This window comes from Argiope bruennichi, chromosome X2 (assembly GCF_947563725.1).
Source record: "Argiope bruennichi chromosome X2, qqArgBrue1.1, whole genome shotgun sequence".
Classification (NCBI taxonomy): Eukaryota; Metazoa; Arthropoda; class Arachnida; order Araneae; family Araneidae; genus Argiope; species Argiope bruennichi.
In genome coordinates, this window is record NC_079163.1 from 9838823 (window position 1) to 9866550 (window position 27728).

The 27728-nt window shown below is 30.7% G+C and overlaps 1 protein-coding gene across 2 annotated transcripts in view; it reads right to left on the reverse strand.

Annotated features, from left to right (window-relative positions):
• Positions 1 to 27728, reverse strand: part of LOC129960210 (7SK snRNA methylphosphate capping enzyme bin3-like) — an 83186-nt gene that overhangs the window by 36525 nt on the left and 18933 nt on the right. Inside the window, exon 3 of one of the 2 annotated variants that reach the window (XM_056073445.1) lies at positions 1588 to 1806. The exons of the other annotated variant lie outside the window; for it this stretch is intronic. Within the exon in view, the coding sequence (XP_055929420.1) occupies positions 1588 to 1806 (219 nt within the window). The remainder of the gene's footprint in view (positions 1 to 1587; positions 1807 to 27728) is intronic. 2 annotated transcript variants of the gene reach the window in all.

Consider the following 27728-nt stretch of genomic DNA (forward strand, 5'->3'; position numbering starts at 1 on the left):
GCGTCTGAACAACAATGGCATCAATTTCTTTATATTTCTTATGAGCACTGTCATATGAAGAAAAAATTCGACAAATCAAAATTTGTATATGCGCTACACGACTTACTGAATCCCGGATTCGTGCTAATTTAAACATTAGCCTGCCTTCCATTTTGTTTTCTTAATAGTGTTATTATCATCCGTTTTTTAGTACTTGTCCACCAGTATACATTCTTTTTTAGTAATGAGATTAATATCTACAAGTCAGTCCAGAATATTCCAAAATTGTTCAATAAAAGAAAAATGCCATCAAAACATACCCTCTCCTTCCTTCTAGCATATACATTTACACAAATTCTGTATATTTTTTTTATGGACATTTATTTCAACTCAAAAAAAAAATTTTTTTAACTGTTTTCAACTAAAAAAAATTAATCAAAATTTTTTTTTAAAATTGTTTTCAGATTTTTAGTAAATATTCTTAATTGAAATTTTGAAAAGTGCAAAGTAACGCTCATTCTTAATTCAGTTCTGCAAATTTTTGTTAATGTATCAAGTGTTAAAAGAACTTTTCACCAAATGCAAGGAGCCTACATAAAAATAAAAAGAAACAAAAGGACTTTTTTTTTTTTTTTAGTATTGAGTATGTCAAGATTAGAAGGGGGGAAAAAAGGAAATCCAAATAAGTACTATACTAACCTACAGCTCCAAATCAAAAGCTTAAGCGGAAACTTCTTCAAAAACTACTTCAAATAAAACACAAGATCAATTTCAAAAAGAAAAGGAAATATGGCCAAAATATTATAGTAAATTTATCAATGTTGGAAATACATTTGTCTTCTATAATATGAACTTACTCATAAACAGGAATTAAAAAGATAGCCAATTGTTTCCGCCACAAATATTTTGGCCCAAGAAATAAACAAAGCTCCAATAATGACATACAATTTACATAAAACAAAAATAATTCATCTTGTTAAATGTCAATTTTTATTAAAATCCCTTTTAAATGTTAAAAAATAAAAAATCATTTATTTTTTCTTTTTAGTTAAATTATGGTATTTGAGTAAAGTAAATATAAAACAAAATACATTTAAATATAACTTTTTTCTAATTCTACTTCAAAGAATTCTTTAAATCAACAACAAAAAATTGCAGACAATGATCTATAGCAATTAAATGTTTGGCACTTCAATATACACAAGCAAGTACACACTTAAAATATTATGCTTAAATATTTTTAAGATGCACTCATAATATTATATATATTACAAAATATATATATATATATAATGACTGCGTTCACATAACAGAAATGCATGTATTGCATGAACATGTATTTAATACAAATTGATACGCACATCAGATGTACATACATGTTCAAAAATACATGCATTATACATATTTATCAATTCATATCACAAAAGTGACTAATTATTATTACTACAAAGTTCGAAAAAGTCACTCGCCATTTTTTTAAAAGAATACCTATCTCTTTGGAAACCATTTTTTAAAAAGAAATGAGAAAAAAAAAATAGCTAAAGGTTTGTTTTTTTTTAAATTACTTGAAATCTAACACTACAATTTATGCGGATGCAAAATACTCACTGTAATTCTCTTGCTAGCAGAATACGTAAACCAGGGTTGGTATTCTAAAATCAAGCGACCACCATTGCGCAGTTGTGCGAACATCCTTTTAAACGCCATTTTTAAACCTTCGTCTCCAAAATTCAAGTGTATCCATTTGGTCACTCTTAAACAAAGAATTGTATCGAACTCGGGCTTTTGTGTTTCGAGATAGTCTTCTTTGGCCGGAACATAATTCGCCTAAATAATGAAAAAAGAGCTCGTAAAAGACACAATAAATTTAACCGAAAATTATCAGACCACAGCGAATCCTCAGTAACCCTGCAAGTCCACACCACACGAAACCTTCAAAAGTTTCATTCGACACGCATTCAACGAGACACATGTGAAAAGTACATTTCATTAACCCTTTCAATACCAGTTTTTTTTTTTTTTTTCAAAATTAAGATAATCTAGGGCTCTAATGGGTCAAATAAATTATAAATAGCTATATTCTGCTAAAATAAAACTATAGATGCAATTTTTGAGGTGGGTCATATGTGTCCCAGTGGGGTTTTTTTTTTTTTTTTTTTTTTTTTTTTTTTTTTTTTTTTTTTAATGGGGCACATGTATGCCATATAAAGATACAGAGATGACCATATAAAATACAGTGGGAAATTGGGTCTAGTTTTTATAATATTTTAAAACAATTTTATTGCAAGAGAACTCTTACCAATTACATATCCAACATCATTCATGACATTTCTATGTATGATACATTGCAAAACAGTTTTTGCAGAGTGCAACTTTACTGATGGCACATACAGTTTCCGTTCGGATTTCTTTATTGCTAAAATTTAGTTAAAAATTGCACTAACATACGAATGTAATCACAGAAAACTATTGGGACAAGCACTTCAATAAATTCCCCAATTACTTATCCCTTTGAGTGATTTAAAAATATCAGCGGGACATATGTCCCGGTGGAGCCCAAAGGGTTAAAAAAATAATAGGAACACATAAATATACCAGTAGGCCATATCAAATATTATTTGTTATAGAATTTTCTATAACACTGATCAACAGTTTGTACTCGAGACAATTTTGTTTCATAAATTTTAATTTCTTTTGTTCTATTACCATCCGATGCCAAATATGAAAATGAAATTCTAAACATAATTAAGAAAAACTAAGATTTCAAATCACGTTTTTTCAACAAAAATCATCAAATAAGCATGCAATTTTCAAAAAACAATTATTTTTTAGTACACCTTCAGATAAGTATTAATGGGAATTCAGCATATAGTAAGTCAATTCCGAATTTATAATCACTTTTTAAAAATTAGCAAGGCAATTAAAATGCTTCATTTACTCTTCACATTCATTTTCTTTAAAAAATATTAAAGTTTTTTTTTTAAGCGCAAAATTTTTAACTTTATTTTTTTAATTTACAGATTAAGTTATGAAATGATATTAAAATATTTATTTAAGCATTTCAAAGTCAAATAATAAACAATATATTACAAGGGCATAATGAACCTTTTATAACCGCTTTCTAAACAGAAAATCATTTCGATATATAAAGCTTTGACTTCATGCTAACAACTTACTCTTCAATAAGTTAACTTTCCAATAGAAAAATGAATTTAGGGCTAAAAGATAGTAAGGAAAGAACGAACATGAAATGATTTAAGCAAATAGTCTCACAGAAATTGTTGCATTTTTCGTACTATATTTATAAAGATTGAAAAATAATATGGCTTGAATCTTTAGACGTAATTTTACATTTCTACAATGAAAATGCGATCGTTTCAATAAAAGAAAACACTTTTCTTTATGCAAAAATTTTTAGCAAAAACATTTCTTATAACTTAGTATTATGCCGCTTAAACTACAGCTCATAAGAGAAACATTGAAATTCCCCAAACAAATGAGATATTGAGAAGTATTAAGAATGTTATAAGATGAAAAGAACAAAATGAATCCAGAAGATTTCTTTTGAAAAAGGAAAAACTAAAACTGTCGCAAATGTATTCTTCAATGATTGCAAGTTTCGCATTTTACAAGTGAACTAGTTGCAACCAATAGGGTAGGGCAGGGAAAAAAATAAGTACGATTATAATAGAAGGGGGGGGGGGATGTCTTCAAGCTAAGCAGTTCGTGACTAGTGAACTGTTTTTGAACAAGTATACTTCTGAAGCGCCAAAAATGCAATCTCCTCTAACTTGTGTCCTGTCATCTTTTGAGTAGACGGTGCCGCCTTCCCCACAAGGCAGAAGCTGCTGGTCTTCCATTTCCTTTGGAACGAAAACGATACATCAAATCGCCCGCTTTTTCTTCTCTCAGTGTGCCAATTTTCCCCCTCTTTTTTTAATATTTTATTTATTGCCGCTGTTCTTGTTTACGCTGACTCGGAGTAATACTATGTTTTGGATGGAAGAAACGTTCATACGTGAGCAGGTTCTTAAAGAATAGATAGGTTTTCTATCGCATAAAATAAAAATGAAAAATAAATAAAAAATATAAATTACGATGAAATCTAACTTGCACCAGTCTAGCTCTACTTTTAAAAAACGACTAAGTTCAGTCTCCTTTAAAGTATCGCTATTTCTACACGATATCAGAAAAAAAGACATTTTTCAAAAATTGAAATTAAAACAATGGACTTATGAATAATTTTTAAAAACATTGATGCTTCTAAGAATAACCAAAAACATTATGAAAAAAATCTAACATTCTGTAAGCTAACTAGCATACAACTAATAAAAAATAAATTGAACGATACGTAAATAAACAGCTTCCCATGTATTGTAGTTTTAGAGATTATTTTTATTCGGAAAGAAAAACCACTAATTGTTTTGCACGAAAACGAAATAAAGTTGAATCAAACTTGTAAATCAAAAGAAAAAAAAAAATTAGAAAACATGGCAATCGGTCACTTTAAACATAGAATGATTTCTAAAAGAGGTTATAATTTTAAAGCAGTGACTAGGAGTGACCAAGAGCACAATGTTCAAGCCAAATCTTTTAAATCGAACTTAAAAACATTTCCGAGCTAAAATTTCACTCGGCAGCACAAACAGTTCGAGAACGATTCAGTGATGCCAGGAGAGTGAGCGAAAGTTCTGTAAACAATATTACGAAAGAATTTAAAATAATTAATGAGGAAGGAAGTACAATTCAAGGTCAGTATAAGATATTACAGGACGCAAAATGTCCAAAAAAGAAGAGATTTTAAAGCCACCGTGACTATTAAAGTAGTTCGACAAAATATGTTTTCCTCTAATTTTGCTATCTGGAAGAGAAAGCTTACAGAAAAAACGATTAGGTTTTTGTAGGTCTAGAGGATCAATTTCATTGCAATAAAGAAACATTAATTACATATTGTTAATGCCAATTCCCCCACCCCCCATCTGAAATATTTACTAGCACTTGTAAACAGATTTTACTGTCATCCTTGTTATGATTTGGCGATAACCTTTTGGCACATCAACTTTCGAAAATGCTCTAATTATTAAGTTTCCTGATGAGTTTCCGGGGGAAAAACTCGCAAGTTGTCGTTACTCAAAAACCGAGTATATATACACTTATATTAGGGTTTATAAATTCTGAAAAAGTTAAAAAGGCGCAAGAAAATGGGAAACTTTAGTGAGGCAGGAGCAAACTAGTGACGAAATTACATACTCCCCCAATCATAAAGAATTTTGCAATAAAATACATAAAGATCCCAGGGTGCGTGGAATTTTATTAAAAAAAAAATAAGCACTTTAGAAAAAATTGTGAATAAACATTAAGTTTTTGATTATAGAACTACGCATTACGATGAAATGAACTAAGCTGGATAGTAACTAAGTAAGTATCCAATTTTATAAAATATAAATTATCAACAGTAATTGCTGAATATTTTTCACCAAAATTAAAATAAATATTTAAAATGCTTTTAATGCGTTTCGTTTGAAAAATCCTATTAAAGCGCTTTTATTGCATATCTAAAATTATTTATTGACCTTTAAATGCATGATTATTTGTCTTGAATTAAAAAAAAAAATTGTCTATTATAGGAAAATAGTCATAGTTTACATAAAAAATAAATAAAATACAAATAATAATATGGTATATATATTTTGAAAAACGTTGTATGCAGACATTTGGAAGCATATAGTATTTCCCAAAAATCTAGCTTGTATCCAGTATAATTTTCAAATACAAACATCAAACATTGATAGCTTACCTGACAACAGATGAGAAGTAATTTTTTAATAATTAGATAAATCACTCCTTTATATGGAACTCGACAACAGAAACTCTCTCTTCAAGTAACATACTGAACTTCATCACCCACCACATTCAAATGTAAAAAAATACCAATATAACTTACCCACCAAACATAATGTCAACAATATACGTGATCTATTGTCTATGGTTATCAACGGGTTTTTTGAACAAAATTAAGTGGAACTGGATGTAAACAACAATATGCATTTGAGGGTTAAACTACAGTTAGTAATATTAAGATTATATATATCGCCATTTCAATTAATATTTCAATTCCTTGAAAGAAAAGGTTAAGAACATAAGCAAACAAGGCTTGGATATAAAAATCATCCCAATTAAGTATGTTAATAAAAATTCGTTTCTTTTAAGAAATTTCACCAAACTCTTTGAATTTGCTTAATTTTCTCACTAACAGCTTTCCTCAATTCATTAGACTTCGCACATAACGGAAAGTTTGGTAATAGATTCTAGTGGTCATACTAAAAACATGGTAGACTATAGTAAAACATATTTCATTCAAATTTAACAATTCAGTATTTTTATAAATATTGAATACTCTTTCATCAGAAGCATGTTCATGAGAAATAACGCAAATAATTTTGAAAAATCTCCCGAGTTTTGTAAATTTGTCTTCAAATATAAAAAGATTAAAAAAACGCATCCAAACACATTTTCTGACATTAAAATTCTTGACATCGAGTGAAGATGAAGAATCGTCAATATATTCCACGAAATAAATATATGAACTCGATGAGAACAACATTACACTGATCTATTTATCCTTTCTGATGCAAGAACACAATACGTTTCGTTTTTTCTCCCAAAATAATATATTTTTTGATGACAGTTTACTGGAGATCTATTCATTATATATTCGAAAATTTTAAAAACAAACTATTGACAATCATGCTTGAAAAATATGCAAATTTATCGAACAGTTCTTTCGTAAATATGTAGAAATGCCAAAAATGTGTGCTTTCTTGCAGTTGCATTTACTTTATCAATTAAAAAGATGATTCATTATTCGAAAAATTAAATGGCATAGCTATTTAGAGAAGAAATAACTTCGCAACAACAAAACAACAAAGGCAAAAAAAGGGATGCATACAAAGGCAAAGTTTCGATACATTTGAAGAAATGGCTTAATATGCTCTGCAACGAATGTGAAAGCAACAAGCGAAGTCTCGGGGAAGTAGATTCCCCGAGACTTTCACGCACATTCCCCAATAAAAGTGTTCTCTTCCTTCCGCAAAATAATTTGGGAAAATAGGCAAGGGCATGAAAGTCACGTGTATCAGATTTTTATCTTCAGATCATGAATCTTATTTTTATCCGCACATGAACGTTTTGTGCATCGCGGTACAGAGTAAAGAAAATCAAGTTTGCATTTTGGATGCTTTTTGGCCGGTGAAATAAAATGAAGATCTGACAAGGTTATAACTTCAAAACTATTTATCATATTTCATCCATTCAAACTGTTGGAATTTTAAATCATCGTGTTTATATGCATGCGAATGTACAAAGGATTAAATCTTTGACAGATTTCGTTCAAAAATTGATACTGATCTAGTATCAACTAAATTTTATTGATATAGCCCCTCGCGTTTTAAAATTATCGTGTTCACTTGCACTCTGGCAGATAGGAGAGAAAAATCCGAGCAATGAATTTCATACAAAAACTTGACAGAAGTCTACAAATTTGGTATTAAAACAACATACCAAATTGCATCCTTCTAACTCGCAGCATAGAGATAAGATAAAATATCAAGCTCAAAGTTTCCGACGATGGCTTTTTTTTTTTTTTTTTTTCCCTTTGAATACTTCGTACACGAGAAAGTAAAAAAGGAATTTTATTGGCATTAATCATTTTTCATATTTTGACCAAGAATAATAAATGGCCTAAAAGTAACAACTTGGAAGCACCATGAACATTTCGCTTTACTCTTCATTTCTGGAAGCCTTGAACTACTAATGTACGCATTTTTCAAAGCTCACAGTGATTTAAACACATTATCCCGACATATTGTTAAAAAGTTTTAGAACTTTTTTTGGCCTAAAAATTTCGTGCAGAAAAAGTATTTAAATAAATTACTACTGGCGATTTACTAAGTGATGTTGAAGTATAAATAACAAATGTTCAACAAAAAATAATAACTAAAAAAAGTAACGACATTCTGAAATCACTTTTAGAAACTATCCCCCCCCCAAAAAAAAAACGATCCCCCACCCCCTATCTAAACAAACAAAAAAAGTGCAATAACCCATTTCCATTCAGGATTTTTAAGTTTAGTTGAAAACTGTTGGTTCGGTGGAAACTGCAGTAGGTGTAACCAAAACGATATTTAACAGTTTTAATTAAAGTTTATAGTTCACTTTAGAGATTATGCAATTTAATGAGTGTGAGTTATTGTGTTAGTATGACAATGGTAAAATCTAAATAAAGAACCAGTCGTAAATGTGAAGGCCATTAAAAAGAAAATTGCTTCTGGCAGCGAGATTTTTGAAATAATTCGCCGAAATAAATTCCCATCGCTTCATTATTTCTTACATCTCATAATTTCATAACTTAATGAACAACAGTTTCTTCTAATTATGGACAGCCAGTGGATAATGATTTAAAACTTTCGGCGTAGGTTTTTTTTTTTTTTTTTTTTTTGCAATGGGCGATATTTACATCCATTTTCGAAAAAACAGCAACCATATTCGGGAAGATATAATGATTTATTTTAAAAACCTCAAATTTTCACTTAAGTTTTGCTTTAAAAAAGTAGTTACTTATCTATAATGCAAAACTTACGAAATATGCTGCGAACTACTAAAAAACTGTTAACATTTAAACAGAATTCAGTGAATCTTCTGGGAAACTGGTGTTTTAAGTAAATAAATCTTAATTACGCAAGTGTGAAGTATAACATTTGACTTCTCAAAATTTAAAAGCCAGCTATATCTGGTAACTTCTATAACAAATTCCAGTAGAATACCATTGAAATTCATAGAAGTATCGACATTGCAGGAAGTTGAATTTCTAATATAGGTTAAAAAACATGGGGATTTCCACAAATTGATTTCAATCTTCAAATAGTTATATTGAATTCTATAAAAGATCAGAAATATACTAAATACCTTTTCATACTTATAAATCGCGTACTTAACATAAATTGTAGTGAATCGGGCATCATTAATAAGAAATTCTATAACTTGCATTATCTTGTTCAAATAATTATAACTCGATTTAAATACATTTCAAAGCTTAAGGGCATCTCCATACTTCGTTCATCTTCCAAATGCGTCAGTCTCGTAGCAATATGAGGTGATGTCACTTTTTGCTGCAAAGGCGGTCGTTAAGCTACGAGGAAGGCTAAACATTAGTTTAGAAAAAATTTTGCAGGAATTGCACGCCGATCTTGTAAAAAAATAAAAATGCTAAGCTCCGAATATAAGGTGGTCGTTACAATCTACCTGTTTCAATTCATCCCAAAAGTATTTTATGGCATCGAGACTCTAAACGACCCAGTCTAATTTCTCAAGAGTCATATCAACAAACCAGCTCTGTACAGCTCATGCTTTTATGAACACCGGCAGAAACATAGCATTCATGCGTGCAATTCCTGCAGAAACTAATGAGCAGCCTTTTTCTAAGCATCCTCCTACAAAAACTCGTCCTCAAAGTAGCAGCCGTCTTTGGCGCAAAAAATGGCATCACATTATATTAGTAATTGACATACCAGCAGGAAAGACAAAATAAAGATGCCTGGGTGATTTCAATTATTGTGAATTATTAGATAATAATAGAAGCTAATTTTCATACAAATACTAATGAATAACAATGAAAAAAAATTTGTTTCGATTATACCCAATTTACTGCAATTTAGGTTACGAACTTATGCATAAGTCTAAAAGGGCAATTAGTATAAGTCACATTTTATCTTAAATACGAGATTAAAAAAAAGATAAGAACCATAATTAACGTAATAGTTTGATTTGTAAACTATGTGTTCTCATAAAATTCACTAAGTTGGACAAGAGAGAATCCAATTTTATATAATTATAAACAAAGAATATCCTCAGTAACTGATTAATATTTTTTCCCCCATAAACATTGATGCGAAGTTATTTGAAATATTTTTTTTATTAATATATCAATTCCTTAAAAGAAAAGAGAAGGTTCAAAACTTATATAAATAAATCTACGAAATAAAACTCTACAAATTTAACTATGTGAACAGTTTTCCCGTTTCTTTTCAGAAATTTTACCATCCAACTCTTTTCATTGTGCAATTTTTTCACTTATTAATTTCGCAATATATTAGAATTTGTTCATAAAAAAAAGTCTCTTGCTTGTTCAGCAAATGCATTAGCTTTAGACTCAATTTGGCAACTTCCTTTTCTAAGAAAGATTTCTTTTGTACAGAAATCAAGAAAACAGTTTCTGACTTTCATTTCTTTAGTACTAGTCCTCCAAAATAGGCGATATTTTGAATGAGCTGATGTTGCTGATATCCTCAATTATTCCGTGTATTCATTTTTAAACGTCCACAATACAACAATGAAATAACATAGTGAATACCCATTTTCCCGGCATACTGTAAAAAAAAACTTTGCACGAGAATTGCTTGCAGTAAAAGTATTTAAATAGTCCACGAATAATAATGTTGAAATATAATAAACAAATGCCCTATAAAGAAATAACCACATGCAGAAGAACAACAAAAAGCTGAAATAACTTAAGAACAAACTTTATTCATTTCCGAGAATGCATAAAATTATACTTAAAAAGAAACTATTTTCACCTTGCCTAGACAAGCAAAAAGAAATGAAAAGGATTTTTTTTTTTACCTGTCGCAAGATTCTCAAATCAGATAAGCTGAGTTGAAAACTAAAAACATGTATTAAAGCCAGATATACTAATATTTAAAACCGAGTAAAACCACTCAGAAAAATATATCGACAACATTGTTGGTAAGACACGAATTTAAAATGACGAGCAACAACACAACTAAATATTATGCCAGATACCAATGCTCCTCAAGTACAAGAAGTTAAATTGCGCCGGCGTCCTGGCATAGGGGTAGCACGTCTTCCTCCTGATCTGGGCGTCCAGGGTTCGAGTCCCGGTTCAGGCATTGTTGTTCATCTGTTCTTTCTGTGAGACGTGTGAATGCGCCCCCCTGTAAAAAGGGGCTGTGCAAGCAAATGTGATGCGTGAGTAGCAAAATCGTACTCTTGACCCTAGTTGGTGCTACTAAAACAAGAGACGCTCTCTCTCGGCTTAAATCGCTGACTTCGGATCAGCGGGCTTATCCATGGCAAGTGCCATCAGAAACAAGTTAAGTTGCGTTTTTTTTTTTTTATGGTAATGTTTTTTCGTCTGATAAAAAAGGTAATCACTGCAACAGATGTCTCTTGAAAACCATACAGCCTATTATTACAAGTTGACGGAAACTTGGCAAAAAGCGTATATTTTTGCATACATTGTATATGCCCAATACGAAGTCAAGTCAAAATGACATTACGCCGTTTTTAAGTTTAAAATCCAACCGGAAATATTTAGCTTAATGCCACAAAGTTTGTTATTTGCTTCCATGTTCCATTTCTCTTACCATTGAGATAAGCCACTAATTAATGGCAATGTCAGCATAAAGAATGGATCGGGGTAAGAATTCTATAACCGATTTTGCCACTTTATTTTCTGTAACGGCAACGTGAGAAAGTACCCATTAATATAGATACGGAAATCCTGTGAAAGTAAATATAGACAGAAATCCAACTTTGATAAATAGATTGTCATCAATGGAATTATTTAAAGGTTCCAAAAGACTCGTGGACTCAATGCATAAAATAGATTTACAAATTTTATGTCACTCATTCTATCTGAGTGGAAAATAAACAGCTGCGATTTCAGACGTGAACATAGAAATAAGAGTGGAGTTTGTAACTTATAACATGTTCTCTAATAATAAAAGAACAGCCAACATATTTTAAGGATTTGAGTCCATCCGTGAAGAATGGTTATGCTTTACAAAATTGTCGATGTTGATTTAAAAATAAAAATAGAGCTATCAAAGCTAGACTTTATAAAACTCACAAAAAGATTAAAATATGGAAGAAATAAAATTTGCGTGGATCTCTACGTTACGGAAGTCATATGGAAACGTATTGCACATGCACATTCTAAAATAAGGAAAAAATGATGGGCGAGCATATAAATACTGCCTTTTAACAATTTCCTGTGAAAAAGATGTTGATTTACTGAAGTAGGAAAAAACAAAAGAGAAAGCTTCTCTTCTATATAACAACAAAGATAGTTTATATGAACAGAGGATTTTGAAAATAATAAGGAGACGTTCGTAATGCTTCCAAACATTGTCTTGAAGCCTGATGGTGAAATAATTGAGGCGTTTGAAATAAGAAGATGGAGCAAAGCCATTTACGACACTTTCGTAATCTATCTTAGACCTGATGATACTTCGATAGACACGAAGCAAACATGAGCGGTCTGCACGCCAAGAAGTATTGGAAAGAATTCTTATGACCGTTTATCAAATATAACCAAAAATATATGGTTATCTTGAGGATGAATTTGGACAATTCTGGATCAGGATGAAGAGATCATCTATAAAATAAAATACAGATATTTTTTTTTAGTGTTTATAGAGATAAACTCTTCCTATTTGATATCTCAAAAATATCGTTGATGCCTGTCGTCTAATTTCATATTGGGAGCACAGAATAAAATTTTTAAATCATCGATGTAAAGATTTTTTTGACCTTCAGTGGAATAACTATTTAAAAGAGATTGATAGCTAAAACAAACTGGCTATATTGCGCTTAAAATACTGTAAAAATTCTTTAAAAAGAGTCTCCTTTCTTTAAAAAGAGTCCTAAAACCTAGAGTAGGTGAGAAGAAAAAAAAAAGTAGAGAAAATATGTCCCGTTTATTTACACCATCAGTATTTCCCGAAACTGAAGGAAAACCTTTTACACCGACCTCCGGACTCATTGGCATTTCGCCAGAGCTGAAAAATCAGACACCTCAAAGAAAATTCGTTTACATGGTTAGGCAGATCTAGCGTGGAGAAGATTGTTGTGTGTGAGTGAGGGGGGGGGGATCTTTGAAAATAGAAAGCATCTGGATAAAAAACACTTTTAAGGCCCCTAAATAAGGACCATTATAAAAGGAAGTTTTGAATTGTTTTTAATGGCGCTATGCTTATTGATATATCTAACCTTTTATGGTATATAACTATTCGAAAACTGCAGTTAAAAAACATCAATTTGCGGAAGTCACTTAACTTCTTTTAAATGGCAAATGAAATTGAACTCTCGCGATGCCAATATCTTTCTGAATTTCAATGGCATTCATCTGATATTTTTTTATATACAAATTGCCTTACATCTGGTAAGAAATTTTGAAGAAAAATATATTACTTTTCTCGCATGCACAATCAATTTACTAAAAATATTCATACTTCCTCGAATATTCATAGAATTCTTTTTAAACTTAAATATAATGTTTTTATAATATTTTGCTACACAATCTGGAACTTTTGTATGTTTTGGTTCAAAACTGCAGTTTTTTTTAAGCAAACAATTTAAGGGAAAATTTGGGATTTTAAATAAACCTTTATTTTCCAGAATATGCTTTTTTTTTTTAGAAAATTTATATAAATACTACCTACAGCAATATAAAACCAATGTTGAACGTTTCAAATCATCCATTGTTTATGGAATGGAGGAAGTTTTTTTTTAACCTTCTTTTCCCTTTATCAACTTCTAGAAATCGGACCTTCGTGTTGAAACGTAAATTAAACAACGCTTTTTACATACAGAAGTTCAAAACAGTCTGTTCAACTTTTCTACAGGAAATTCGGAAATATATGCTAATTCGAAAATGTCCAGATATTTTTGATCAGATAAAGTAAACGGTCATTGTAAAAGATTCTTTTTCTGTCCATCTATTAAGCATTTTTTTTTTTTTTTTTTTTTTTTTTTTTTTTTGAAATTTCAGTCGCATTATTACTCAACTGTCTAGGCGATTAATATATCTTGCTCTATTTTTTTTTTTTTTTAAATGACCAAAGTAAAGGAAGAAACAGCGGCAAGAAACTGCTTTATAGACTCGCGTCGAAACAACGCATTTTGTTCTGAATGAGAGCAACCCCTTTCCTTTACTGGTTTTTATTTCAGGCCAACAGAATATTTACAGAATTATTTTTTGTAAATACAACATACAATACGAATCAATTACATTATTTAGAATTCATAATTATATTACCAATAAGGATTAAGGAGAAATAGTGAGAAATTCTTTCCGATTTCATACATCTTCCTTTAGTGTGGCTTCCGAATGAGACAAACGTCAATGAACAAATGATTTCATCATTAAGAATAAATTCACAATAAACTACGGCAGCGATTATAATTAATAAACTTTTATTATTAAAGAACTTTTTCTAACATTTTTGTTACTAGATACCAATGCAATTCACATACCTCGAATTGTGTCTATTTCTTAGGTTTCCACTTTTTGTTACCTGAACTCAGTTCCTCTAGCTCAAAAGGGAAGGAGGGAAGAGTTTATTATAATAAAAGAAAATTCGGAAACTTTTCAAAATGAAATTTCATTACCACCACCTACCCACACATGTACTTCACGAAAAATTTGAAAACAGTTGTGCTTTTTCTCTTGTATTATTGAAAAAGAAAAATGCGCTCAAAAACATTTCTCCTTATAAAAATAAAATCGTAATTTTTACGAAACCTTAAGATAAAACTGAAAAAGAGGGAAGGGGAATGTAAACGTAATATTGTTGCTTTTTTTTTTTTTTTCCCTGGATAAATGATAACTGGACCTTTGACACGCCTGGAATTCAATGGATACTCCAAAAAAGATAAGGTTGGTTCGTAACGGGACAATGTGATGAAATCAAAGGAATAAAATACTCGGTAAAATAAAATATTTGAAATCTCGGATAGCAAAACAATTCATGAGACTATTTTGTGCTTAAAGTCATTTAATGTACAAGCCTAGTGGTCCTTAAAAAAAAAAAAAAATAGCCTGTAAATAAACTTATTTAAGGTGAATGAATAGCAGATACCAATCGGGTACTACCCATTAATATAATTTACAGATAATCGAGACGATCAGATTATCTGTAAATTATATTCGTTTAATGAAAGCAATTTTGACCCCTAACTCAAAAATCATCTACCGTCTTCATTTGCAATGCATTCTTGGTTGCTATGTTTATATTTAAAGATATTGCGAAAGATGGTTAGAAAAATTAAATAATACTAATAATAGGGAAGAGTTTGTAGAAACAGATAACCAAAAGCAGTTGGTTACAGACAGATAAATCCATCACATTAACATCTTCACATTTCTAATTTAACATTAACGAAAAGACTTCAGTAAAAGAATTATTTGAAGGATTCTATACATTACGATGTTCAATTCGAAATGTGTTCAAACCAAAAAACTTGGTTAATGTCTTACATGGACAGGCTTCTAACTATAAGCAATAAGCGCATAGCCGCTGATCAGCTTTAAAAAACAACACAAAATGTTGTTATACTCAGAGAGTCACAATCTCTACATGTTGCACCATATTCCCTCAACTTGACTAGATCGCAGAGCCAGTTTTCAACAGTGTCAGATATACACAAAATGGTCAATGCAAGAAGAAGCGACATCTCAGAAAAAAGCAGTCCTAAGAAAAATATTTATCAAAAAATTACATTCTTTTTAAAAATGCTACTTTACCCAAAAGTAACCACAATTTTTAAATTACGGAATTAAGTATAAAACTTGCTTGTTCCAAGCATCCCTACATCTCTTGCATTTATTAAATGTTTTTCAGAATGGTCGTGTTTCAATTTTCGCAAGAACATGATGTAAACCATTCACACCACCAACAAATCAATGAATCATAGCCATCAGAGAAAATTTGGAAAACATACTGTACTTTCCTCATTCAGTAACCAACAATACATAGAATAAATATGGCTGCGAAAATTTTTGGTGTTACTTTTTTTTTTTTTTTTTTTTGCTTAAAAATTTGAATAATGTTCAAACCGGCATAGCGAGAACTGTACTTTTATCTATCTTAAATTTTTCGCTCGGTGAAAGCTAGAAAGTACAATTTTTTGAAGATTTACAACATTTATCGTTTATTACATGCAATAATTATTAACATTTGATCTCTCCTTATATAAATTTTCTATTTAATATTTTAGAAAATAATCTACGTACCTTTTTTTTTTTTAAAAGTGATGTTTAATAAAAAGAATGATTATTCAATAAATCAAATATGTTTATGTCGAAGCAATAAAAAGCGACGTCAAAATTCATATGCAGCCAATGACAAAAAGCAGGACGGGAAAGACAACAACATAACAAAAGAGAATTCTGGATGCGAATGAGAAAAAAAAAAAAAAAAAAAAAAAAAATGCCCGAGCTTAAAGCCAGGTCTTGTTGAATTGTAACTTGGACATCTTAAAAACATTCCTTTGAATACGACCATCCATCAGTTGAGTGGCAGCGAGTCTCATGAGCTGCCGGACGACCAGCCCCGTTTGGTTTGTCTTGCTTGTTGATTAATTTTCTGTATTCTCTTCACGTTAGTTTTTTCCCCCATTTTCGATGATCATCGGAATTTCCGAGTGAAAAAGTAAATACAGAGCATTGAACTTTCGGAATAGAAAAATAAGTAACTTATATTTTTTTTTAAAAGAAAGTGCATCTGAAATAATTTTAGGGTGCGCTGCTTTGCAGCCCTAAAGGACAAGCTAAAACTCATATTTGCGATTTCAGTAAACAGGCGAGAAGCCTATTATTCTGTTCATTCCCAAGACCCACATATGCGGACTTCTCTTTGCCCGATAAAATGTAATCCATTCATTATTTTGATATTTTCACTGCTAGAAAGTTGTAACTTTAAAAGGCTTTAGTAGCTTTAAAATGATACTAATATTTGGTAGCGCAATACTGAATGCATTTTATCCGATTTTGCAAGAATATGCAGGGGGGATTCGTAATCATTTAAAAGACACTTAATAATAGTTAAATTTGTAATATGTAAATTATTCATTTATTTAGAGCTATTAAAATCTCAACTGCATTATATTTAAAAAGATACAAGCCCACGTATGACGACCTCAGTTCTAGACTGAATATAAGAGTAGTAACGGTGAAGTCCAAATTTTTTTTCGGGGGGGGGGGGCACTAGACCCTTTTTAATGCATTTATATATTACTTTATTCTAGAAATATTTATAAAGTTTTCAAATATATACTTAACAAAATTGATTCTTTCTCATTGAAAGGCGAGTTGTACTTATTGCATGGTAATGAAATAAGATTGAATCTATAATATGAATAGCAAAAGAACTGAAAATAAGAAGAGTACAAGAAAAGTTGAGAAGTGATAGAGAGATTCAAAGAGGTGAATAGGACGAACTTGACCAAAATGATAAAAATCTTTGCATTTTAAAATGGAGAGTTAATAAATTTGTTGTTTTACTAGCATTATATGTTGGAAGTTGGCCAGTTTCTAGCTGCAATAGGTACTCAAAAAAAGAATAGATTAGCATACCATAAGCCACCATTATGCACTAATACAATGAAATATGGTGTATACTTTATCTTCTTTAGAAGGCTGTAAAGAAAACTAGATAAATTTTTTTTCAAGTAAGTACCAAAATTTCAAATAAGCACCGAAAATACCTACAACTTAGCCAAACAGCGCCCCCACCCCGGATAACAACAGTACCGTTCCAGAAAGGAAACATTGAGTAACACTAAGCTTCAACTCAGCCCTTGTATAAGATGATAGCATAAAAAAAATAGCAAGAAAATTTTTTTTCGAACACATTAATATGGAGCTGAATTTTGATGATAAAAAAATGATAATTATTAGAAGAAAATAAACAAGTATACGAAATTAATGAATTCCCTAAAGAAAAAGCCTTGAAAATCGGGCCGAAAAACACGATGTGGATACAAAAACCAAAAAGAAAAGAAAAAGAAAACTTCCAAGTCACAAGAATCAATCAAATGAAAAACTGTAAAAGAAATTCCTACTCCCGTTCTTCCCAAAATCAGAAAATTCAATTACGATAGTATATGTAATCCTCCTCAAAAAATTTAAACAAAAGCAGAAAAGCCCGAAATGATCTGCTTTACCTGTTCCAAATGTCACCATCTCTTAAAAACTGCCATATGAAACTTGAATGTATTCTATGCAACTTGAACTGAAAGATCGAAATCAAACTGCATAGATTACAAAGAAATCGAACACCTCGTATCGTGGACAGAAAATATTGTAAAGCCTTACCAAGACTACAGCAAGATGCAACTAGAACAATTAGTGCTTAAACTTCAGCTTAAAATATAAATTGAAAAAAAAAAAAAAAATCAAGACACACAGCATTGAAGACAAACGAAATCCTAAACAAGCCAAGATCTTAGAAAATTTAAAAATGATGCTTACATGCCCTAAATGAAATTAAAGAATTCCTACAAAAATTCCCCAACCTGATTTTTTTTAAAGAAATAAACAAGAAATGTATGGATTTTTATAGACGCGCTCCTGAATGCAGATCCAAAACCTCAAGATTTCTTAAGACGAATGGAACTCCTGAGAAATATGATGAACGGTCATTGTCAGCTGAAAATCTCTTCAAATTTACTTCAACCTTATATTCATCCTCCAAAGTGTTCACTTCGAACAACTCGAAAAATAAAGAAGACTTTCTCATTGGCCAGCCTTTTTCCCGCTCGTATCCCTCCAGTGATTGGACCTCTTCCTCCTTCATCTGATTCGCGATGATTACCTAAAAATCAGCCATGTGCCAAGACTACTTTGAGCAGAATAAATATTCTCACTTCTATTTAACTTCATTCTGGTTAATTTCTACGCTCTTCCGAGGCAAGTCATAGCTTCACCGCCCAGATTACTTCCCTCTATTTCGTTTGCGTACAGAGAGTCAGCAGGATTTCGAATTTAATTGAATTAGAAAATTTATATGAAATCTGAATGAAAATACCTAGAATTTTTAATAAATTGTACTACAAATTATCTTCAGAAGTGAACAAATTGTTAACGAATTAAAAGGCACGTAGAAATCTAAAAGGATGTCTAATGCTGAGGCCAATAAGGCGATTAAAATTTCTCGTAAGTGTTATTTGAAATTTCATAGGCATGATCAGTAAAAATTACCCCAATTACCAAGACAGAAGGGATGATGTAGATTCCTTCAAAAAACTGAAATAAGTAGTACCTGAAAATAAAGGGTAGAAACGTACACCAGGTATCATACTACGCGGTAGGTATGATGTATTGTTTGTATTTTGGTTGCTCTCTCTTCTTAACAAGTGAAATATAAAATGTCTAGTTATTTAGATAACACTTCCGATATTTTAATATTTAAATCGATTAGTCCATATACATTTTTTTACAATCCACCTTAAGAGTAAATGTTGCACTTAATCAGAAACTAATTATCGCACATTAAACAAAATTTTCTGTCGCCCTAGAAAAACAGGTTCCGAAACTACGCAATTTGTGCTTATGCAAAGATCATTTTCAAATAAAAATTCGTGCTAAATCAGTTTATTCAAAAGGCAACACTCAAATTTATTATGCAATTCAAATTCTCCAGATTGAGTTAGCACGAATAAATATCAAATTTTATAATTTCAAAAGAAGTGGATACTGAATTACAGGCAGATGTTCGACTTCTTAATGTTAAAAGATGATTGCCGTTTTTTAATATATCTTTCAAAATATAATTTATCAATTATAAAAATTCTTGCTTCACATTAAACCGTCGCTCAGGACAAATTTTAAAAATTACTTATCTAAAAGCCTCTCCTACATTACCAAAACAATTTCCGTTTTAATGTGTACAGCAATTAGAAAGTAAATTAAAAATATTTCAATAGAATTTAACAGCTGAAAATGAAACTGCAAACAGTACAAATTAAAAAGCGTTTTTCATTATTTTTATTTTATTTCCTTTACTATATACCAAATACTATTCTGGGATACTTTCAGAATTTTTTTTTTTTTTTTTTTTTTTTTTTTTTGTCCTATAGGCATTGTTGCAAATATAGATCACTCTGAATCGTTAAAATAACTTCATTTCCCTGTGATATCGTAATTTCTAACAAACGCATTGAGAGCATTTAAAGGATATAGTCAACAAATATTAACTGATAACAGTACCTCCAGGTTAGTTTATATGCATTTTCAAGTTAAAAGAGAAAATATTTCCAAAATTGAAAATTTTAAAAAATGAATTGCGTTTAAGAAAAAAAATAACCTACCAAACTAGAAAGTATTTAGCTGAAAAATTCTTTCATTTCACTGAAAACAAAAACTTAAACCTATTTATTTATTATTTTTTCCGAAATGCAGTTTTTCCCAAAATTATTTTTCAAACAATTATCAAAATACTTTTCAAAATATCCGAAGTCTCATATACACTTTGTTTAGAACATTTGGTTCATTCTCTAGACAATCAAGTGCTAGTACATCAATGATTATAGTATGTACTGCTAGTTAAAATGTTACGGTTAAAAGAATATTTAAATAATAAATCGTGCACAAATATTTTATTAAATTTTTGCATAAATACCATTGAACACGGGAAAAAAAATTGGCTCAAACATTTTTTTTATAAAGTCTTTGAACACAGGCGAGTAGTTTTATATATAACATTTTCGATTTTGAAACAAAGAATGCAAAAATGTTCTTTTTTATCATCTTTACTAACATGGCCACAGTAAGATAAAAATTTTGGCGACATTTTGCGCATGCATGTGCATTATTGCTTTCCTCTAAATACATACGACAGCAAAAACAGAAATATCTTTAGTAAGGTTTCATTATTATGTTAATTTAATCCATCGATCATTGACTATAATTTTACCATGCACTTTGGGAAGAATGCACTTTTTCTTGCATCAGAGATGTATTCCAACTTTTGTAGGCTTGCCATTCTACAGAATGCCTAGAAGAGGAGTAGAATGTTAAACTGTTTCATACATTGCAGGCCAGTTTTCAGCATTCAGTAAAATGCCTAAGTATGCTAGATTGCTGCTTTTCATACACTGTTGGTAACAGATATAATAAAATATAAAGTTTGTCAGACTTCGTTAAATCTCATTTTATTTATAGGAAATAAAGAAATGAACTTCATTTGGTATATCCGAGGCTTAGCAAAGGATAAAGTAATGAATATAAAAACATAAACATTCATCTTAATACTCGTTAATTTTTTTTTTTTAATTTTCATTTCATAAATGAAAATAAGTCATTTTGGATTCATATTTTTTTTATACTTTTTGGTTCATAATCTTTAAATATGTCGTTTTCAGAACTATTGAAAGACTAATACTCGAGTCAACTAATAAAACGTACGAAGGAAAGGAACGAGTTGGTTACAAAATATTGTCTCAATATGCATAAATGTATTGCTGATAATATACAATTTTCTACAATCTTTTCTCGTCTTCTTTCTTGCACATATCGCCTTGTTTTCCCTTGAAATTAATCAAAAATTCATTTTCTGAGCGTTCTGAATGTGAGGAATCGTTTCAAAGAAAAACAGTCTCCAGTGGAAAATTTTATGATATGAATATAATTATGAAGAGATGCGATGCATAATTATATTCATATCAGAGAGGTGCTAATGCGATTCACATGCATTTAATACAAACAAAATAAAAAAAAAATAAGTCATTTAATGCAACATCTATGAATTAAAAGCAGCAAGATTAGTTCGAGTTTAGTTATATTAACGTCCCGTTTTAAAGCAACACTAGGGCTATTTTGGAACGGACCTCGTCATTTTGAACCGCTGTCAGATGACGAAGACGACACCTGATCTGGCAGCCCCCTCGCCAAACTTCCACACCAGCGGAAGGACATTTGGCCCCGACGGATTTAAAGTGCACCAGACCTGCCTACACTAACTTCTTCGGTATAAAAGGGTCCCGAATCCGAACCCTCCGGTTCCGAAGCCGAGACCTTACTACCAAGCCAAAGCGGTTCAAGATTTGTTCTAATATTTGTTTAAAGGCTTGTGCATTTTAAATAACTTGTGCGAGAAACACGATACATTCAGTAGTTTGCTTTCTGCATTAATATTACAGACGCAAGTGTATTATATATTGTTTTAACTTTAAAAAAAAATTAATATACATTTAAAGTATTTATTACGCAATTTTCTTTAATTGTAAAGTGGCTTATTCTTTTTTCTAAATCATCAAGAAGATATATATCCCACATACAGGAGAACTGTCCACATCAAGTCTAATCTCAACAGCTGAAATTAAACTAAAACTATTTTCTGTAAACAATTAGTGGAAATATTCAATTAAACACAGAAGAAACCGATTGTAATGCAGTTAGTTACAAGAATAAATTACACTTCAGCTATGTTCCCATGCGAAATGGAAAACGAAACATTTCTACAACAACTATCATTGCGCAGCAATTAAACCAAGATAATTATCTCAATAATTCGATTGCAATTACATAAAGAAGACCATACTGCAGCTTTGACCCAAACAATACACTAATATACAATGAAAGTTAACTTGAATGGTAAGTTGAAAGAAATGCAAATGATACATGAACTGAAATTCGAGTAATCGTATTGGCTACATAAAGGAGCAGCAGCCAGAGGGGCGCCAAAATGCAAAAACTGGTCTACACTAGAATAATTATATTGAAGTTAAAGTAAAAAATCAATGTGAATACAAAAAGACATTAAAAAGTCACATTTTACTTTACACGATGATCGCTGATCTTAACTCAAATCTAAATGAGCTAACTAAATCGATGAAATTTAAGAAATATATGGTGGGGGGGGGGGGTTAGGATTTAAGCGCATTGCCAAGTTCAGATTAGTTATATTAATTTTCCATTTTAAAGCAACACTAGGGCTATTTTAGGAAGGAACTCGTAATTTTGAGCCGCGGTCAGATGACGAGGACGACACTTGATATGGCACTTCCTTATCCAAACTTCCATATCACACCATCGGGAGGACATTTGGCCCCGACGGATTTAATGTGCACCAGACCCACATGCACGCCGGTTCTTTGGTGGAATCGGGTCTCGAAGCCGAGGTCCTACCACCAGGCCATCGCGCCCCCAACGAAACACCAAAAACGGCAGTTAGAAAGTTTCCACTCTCCGAAGAAAATTCTACCGTTGAGAAAATAATGTATTCACCTAATACAGCTATGGATAAGTTTAAAGATTAACAACAATAACATTTCATTATAAGAGATACATTTATACAACTGCAATATAAAAAATATAAAAGAAATATTTACGCTTCTCTCTCACACAAATACCTTCTTCCACCTCACAATGCGTTGTTACTTCTATGCATAACAGAAGAATAAAATTTTCTTCCGTTGATGTACAAACATTGAAGCTTTTGCATTCTCATGAGGTTGTTCTCAAAGCAAGGGGGGAAAAAATGAAACAAGAATTTTCAAATAAATGATGAAAATCAAAAATAAAGATTTTATCTAAATAAGAAGAAAATATTGAATTTTCTGAAAAAATAAAGACGTTGACTCATTGTTGGACCGACGTCCACAGACAGGGGTGATCCAACAATGAGTCAGCTGGCAGATTTACGACCATATCCGTAGAGGCCACAAGCTGTCGGAACGCGGTCATATATTAAAGGAAATCGAGTGCACATTTTGGAACAATGCCTGTTCCCGTCTACCGATTTGGACCAAAATTTGATACGTATCTACAGTTTTGGAGTAAAAAGCACAAATTTCATTCGTCCAGCTTGTTAACGTACTCATATATACCGCATCCGTACATTTCTTTCGGATTTTGAAACCTCTTCGAGCAAAAAAGTCTGAATTTAAGATTAAAAAACACCGCTCCTTTGATTTTAATTATATATATATATTTAAAGCTAATGATAACAATACTTGCACTTTTGTATTTCAAATACGAAAGAGAAGAAAAATATTTAATAAGAAGAGTAATTATTTCATACTTTGATAATTCATTACTACTATGGAATTATCTAATTTTTTCTTGAATTCATTACCAAGCAGTGATATTGCTAAGAAAAAGATTAATTAATCAATAAATCTTATAAAATTCCGAAATTATTAAGGTTGCATATTGTCATCGCAATATACAAAGGTACAAAATTGAAATTCTAGCAGATCAGGAAGTGAAAAATCTACATAAAACGCTAACATGCATAACACAGAAATCGCTCTCATTACTTATGGTGGCAACTTCGAATGGCAACAGTCAAATGCAAACAACCATTTCACAAATATCGGATTGTTTCATTGAAAGTTTTTTTTTTACAATTGCATTGAGTTCAACGCTTCGGATAGCTAATTAATGAAGCTGCAAAATATTAGAAATATTCCGGAGGTGGTCACTAAAAAGTACACCATTTCTCCAAAAAGTGCAATCAGAGGAAAGAAATATATAATGGGAAGGGAGAGAAATCAGCAAACAGAAAGTTTAATCGAGCACAAAAACAACTTAATTGTCACCAGATGGACAATAGTTATAATAACTTGCCTACGGAAATTGATATTCATATTTTCTAAACCACTTATTTTACAAAAACAGTCTTTATTATCTGAAGACTAAAAAAACTTTAATGATATTGATTTCATTTCCAGAGAATATTTTCCTTAATAATATTTTTAATTCGATCTGATGCATTATATATAATAATGTTTTTAAATGCTATGATGGAATTCAAACTCATTATTGAAAACGTTCAACTTCATATTTTTGCTATCATTCACTCGGCAATAAGAATTTCACGTGCGCTTTTATTTCGAAATATACATACTATTTAATATGAATTAAACTGATTCAATTGAAACCAGGTTTTTTTTTTTTTTTTCTTCAAATGCTTTCTGTAAATTATTTAACAGCCTAAAGAGTCAACCTGAGAGAACAAACGGGTCGCCAAAGGCGGCTAATTGATTATAAAATTCCGCATCTTCGCAAAACACGGAGCAAACCATGTTTAATAAAAGCGCATAATAAAAAAATCCATTATCCAAATCTTTCCAGTGCAAGATCATAAAATGATAAATCGACACCTTTCACACAGAAAATTATTTTTATTCTTTATTTGAACATCTGGAAATTCCGCACTATTTACCGTGAGACTTTCAGCTCTGTTCAGAATAATATTCGGCTCCACCCCTCCCCAAAATAACAAGTTAAGCGATTTACACACACACACACACACAGAAAAAAAAAAAAAAAAAAAAAAAATTAAAATTTTGAATTTATGATCATTTATATATTTCCTCATACTTTAAATAATCATAAATTTCCATTTTTAAGAAAAATATTTTATTTGAACAAATAGAAAAAAGTAATTTATTATTAGATGACTTAGAAATGATTATATAAAAAAATTCAAAAACATGAAATATAGGGGAAAAAACTTATATTATAAAGAAATCTGCAGGTATCAGAAATATACATTACACAAAATACTGATCAATACGTAACATTAATAGGATTGAATAAAAATCTTCCGAAATTTGTTTACATTTTCCAAGGCATCTTATTTTATAGCAAATAGTAGAATTAATAAATTTGCTATATATGATTTTCAAACACCATCAAGATTTAACGTCAAAAGTAAAAAATTCGTTTCAGAAGAAATTTTATCCGTCATTTCATAGTTTGAAGTAATTTTCGATAAAATCCTTAGCAATTGGCATGAATGCATACATAATTGAAAATTTTGGTACCAAATGCCAACATCATTTCACCTCCCCCAGCCTCTTAACACTGATTAAATTTTATGTAGTTCGAAAATTAATCGAGTTGCAAATCAAGCCCGGTTATGTCATCAAGCGCCCCCCCCCCCAAAAAAAAAGGATAAGAAACGATCGAAGGGATGTAACAATCCTAGTGAGCGGTAGAAGTTATCTGCACGGGAGGAGAGAAGATGTACTCAGCAGCATTTCGCTCATATAGTAGATTTACTGGAACTTAATTACCTTACCTTTGGCGTGAAAATTTGGCGAACAATTAGAAGGTTCATACAGAATTTCTCATTTCGTATATTTCTCATTCTGATAAGAGTGATGAATAAGAATTCTTGTCATGGGATAATCATCTTTTTCTCTGAATTAAAAAAAATTATACATACGTAATTTTAACAGTTATAAGCTTTCTTTTCTGAAAAGGATTACGCCTTTTTTGAATTACTTAATACGAACTTTAAAAAAAAAATTCAGATTTTTGTTTGAAGTAAATACTTTTATTTCGTGGATTTTTATATTATACACACACACACACACACACACACACACACACACATTATATATATATATATCAAATATGCGGAGAATTTTTATATAACTGCTGCTTTGATGACGGAAATTGTACTTTTCCTTCAGTTTAATAAGTCTGGTTGGCTATTATTACCATACAAAGCTGTAATTTATACTATGTATTAGAAAAAAATCCATTTCATTCTTTTATTGATTAAAATGCAGTCAAAATTATAAAATAGTCTTCGAAAGATAAGCGCAAAAAAAGATGTTCGCTATTTAAACTGTGAAATATCAACAATAATTATAATTATAAAGATGCCAAGAATGCTAATTATAATAGTTAATACTCCTAAAATGAAGTAGTGATAACATTTAATTACATAAAATTATAATCAACTTTCAAAAATAGGATTTTGCTGAATATTACTTTTAAATTATGGAAAAATACGCGGGGGGGGGGTAGTTACTTTAAAAGACTCAAAGTGGATACCTCAGTTACATGGAAGGTCATACATTAATTAAATAACATCGACAGACAAAATTACAAAACGCGCATTTTCTACAAATTATAATTGCGCTTTTTTTTTTTTTTTACTTTATGAAAAACTGTACGAAATATATATTTGTAACAACTAAAGAAAATTTCTAGCATTCTTCCCTTTTTATGCAATGCATTGCTCAAACCTTTTTTACATAATTTTGAAAATAAAAAAATGTTGACTCCAACTATTCTCAGACCTCTCAATGTAAACATTCATGTCTCGGATTGTCACAGAATAAATGTGGATAAAGAAATAATTGAATAAAATTAAGCTTTTTTAAACCTTATTTAAAATTTTAAGCAAAACAACCTAATCCAACCGCGCACGATTCCAAACTACAGTGTGTTTCTACTCACCAGTAAAACAAACAAATTCGTAAATTAAAAAAAAATCGATTATCAAACAGTCATTAGTAAACAACATCTTTTCCCACATTAAACTAATTGGTCAAATTATTATAAGACATTTATCATACAAATGTTATTGAAATCAAAATATTACATGGAAATTGTTATTTCTTCATGTTATTAACACTATCGTATTTGAATTTCTGCACATTTGTAATTATTTTGTTATATTTTTGCATATTAAATAAATGTTTCAAGACATGACCGGTGACCAATTAAGCTTTTAAAATATTTAAAAATATTTAGTAAATTGTTCCATCCTCGTAAAATCTTAAGATGACAAGGGCCCAGTTGTCATACGAGGCTTCCATGTATGTGGGGGGGGGATTTCTAGTTAATTTATTAATTTACGCTCTAAAAATAATTTTCTATTCACTTGAACTCTGGCTTCACTATAACTTCTAAGCTGTGCCAGTTATTTTTCTTTCCACGAAACCAAATGGTTGCGACGGCAAATTCTTTTCTAAAACTACACAAGTTCAGAATACTTTCTCATAACCGCTTTTTCCTGCTTTCTGATCGATTCACTGCGCCACCTTCACCATGGCTTGTATAAAGAATCATGATAAAATAGAAATATTTTACTGTTTTCTTAAAATATGAAGAATAAAAGTAGTTCAAGAACTGTACAACTGTT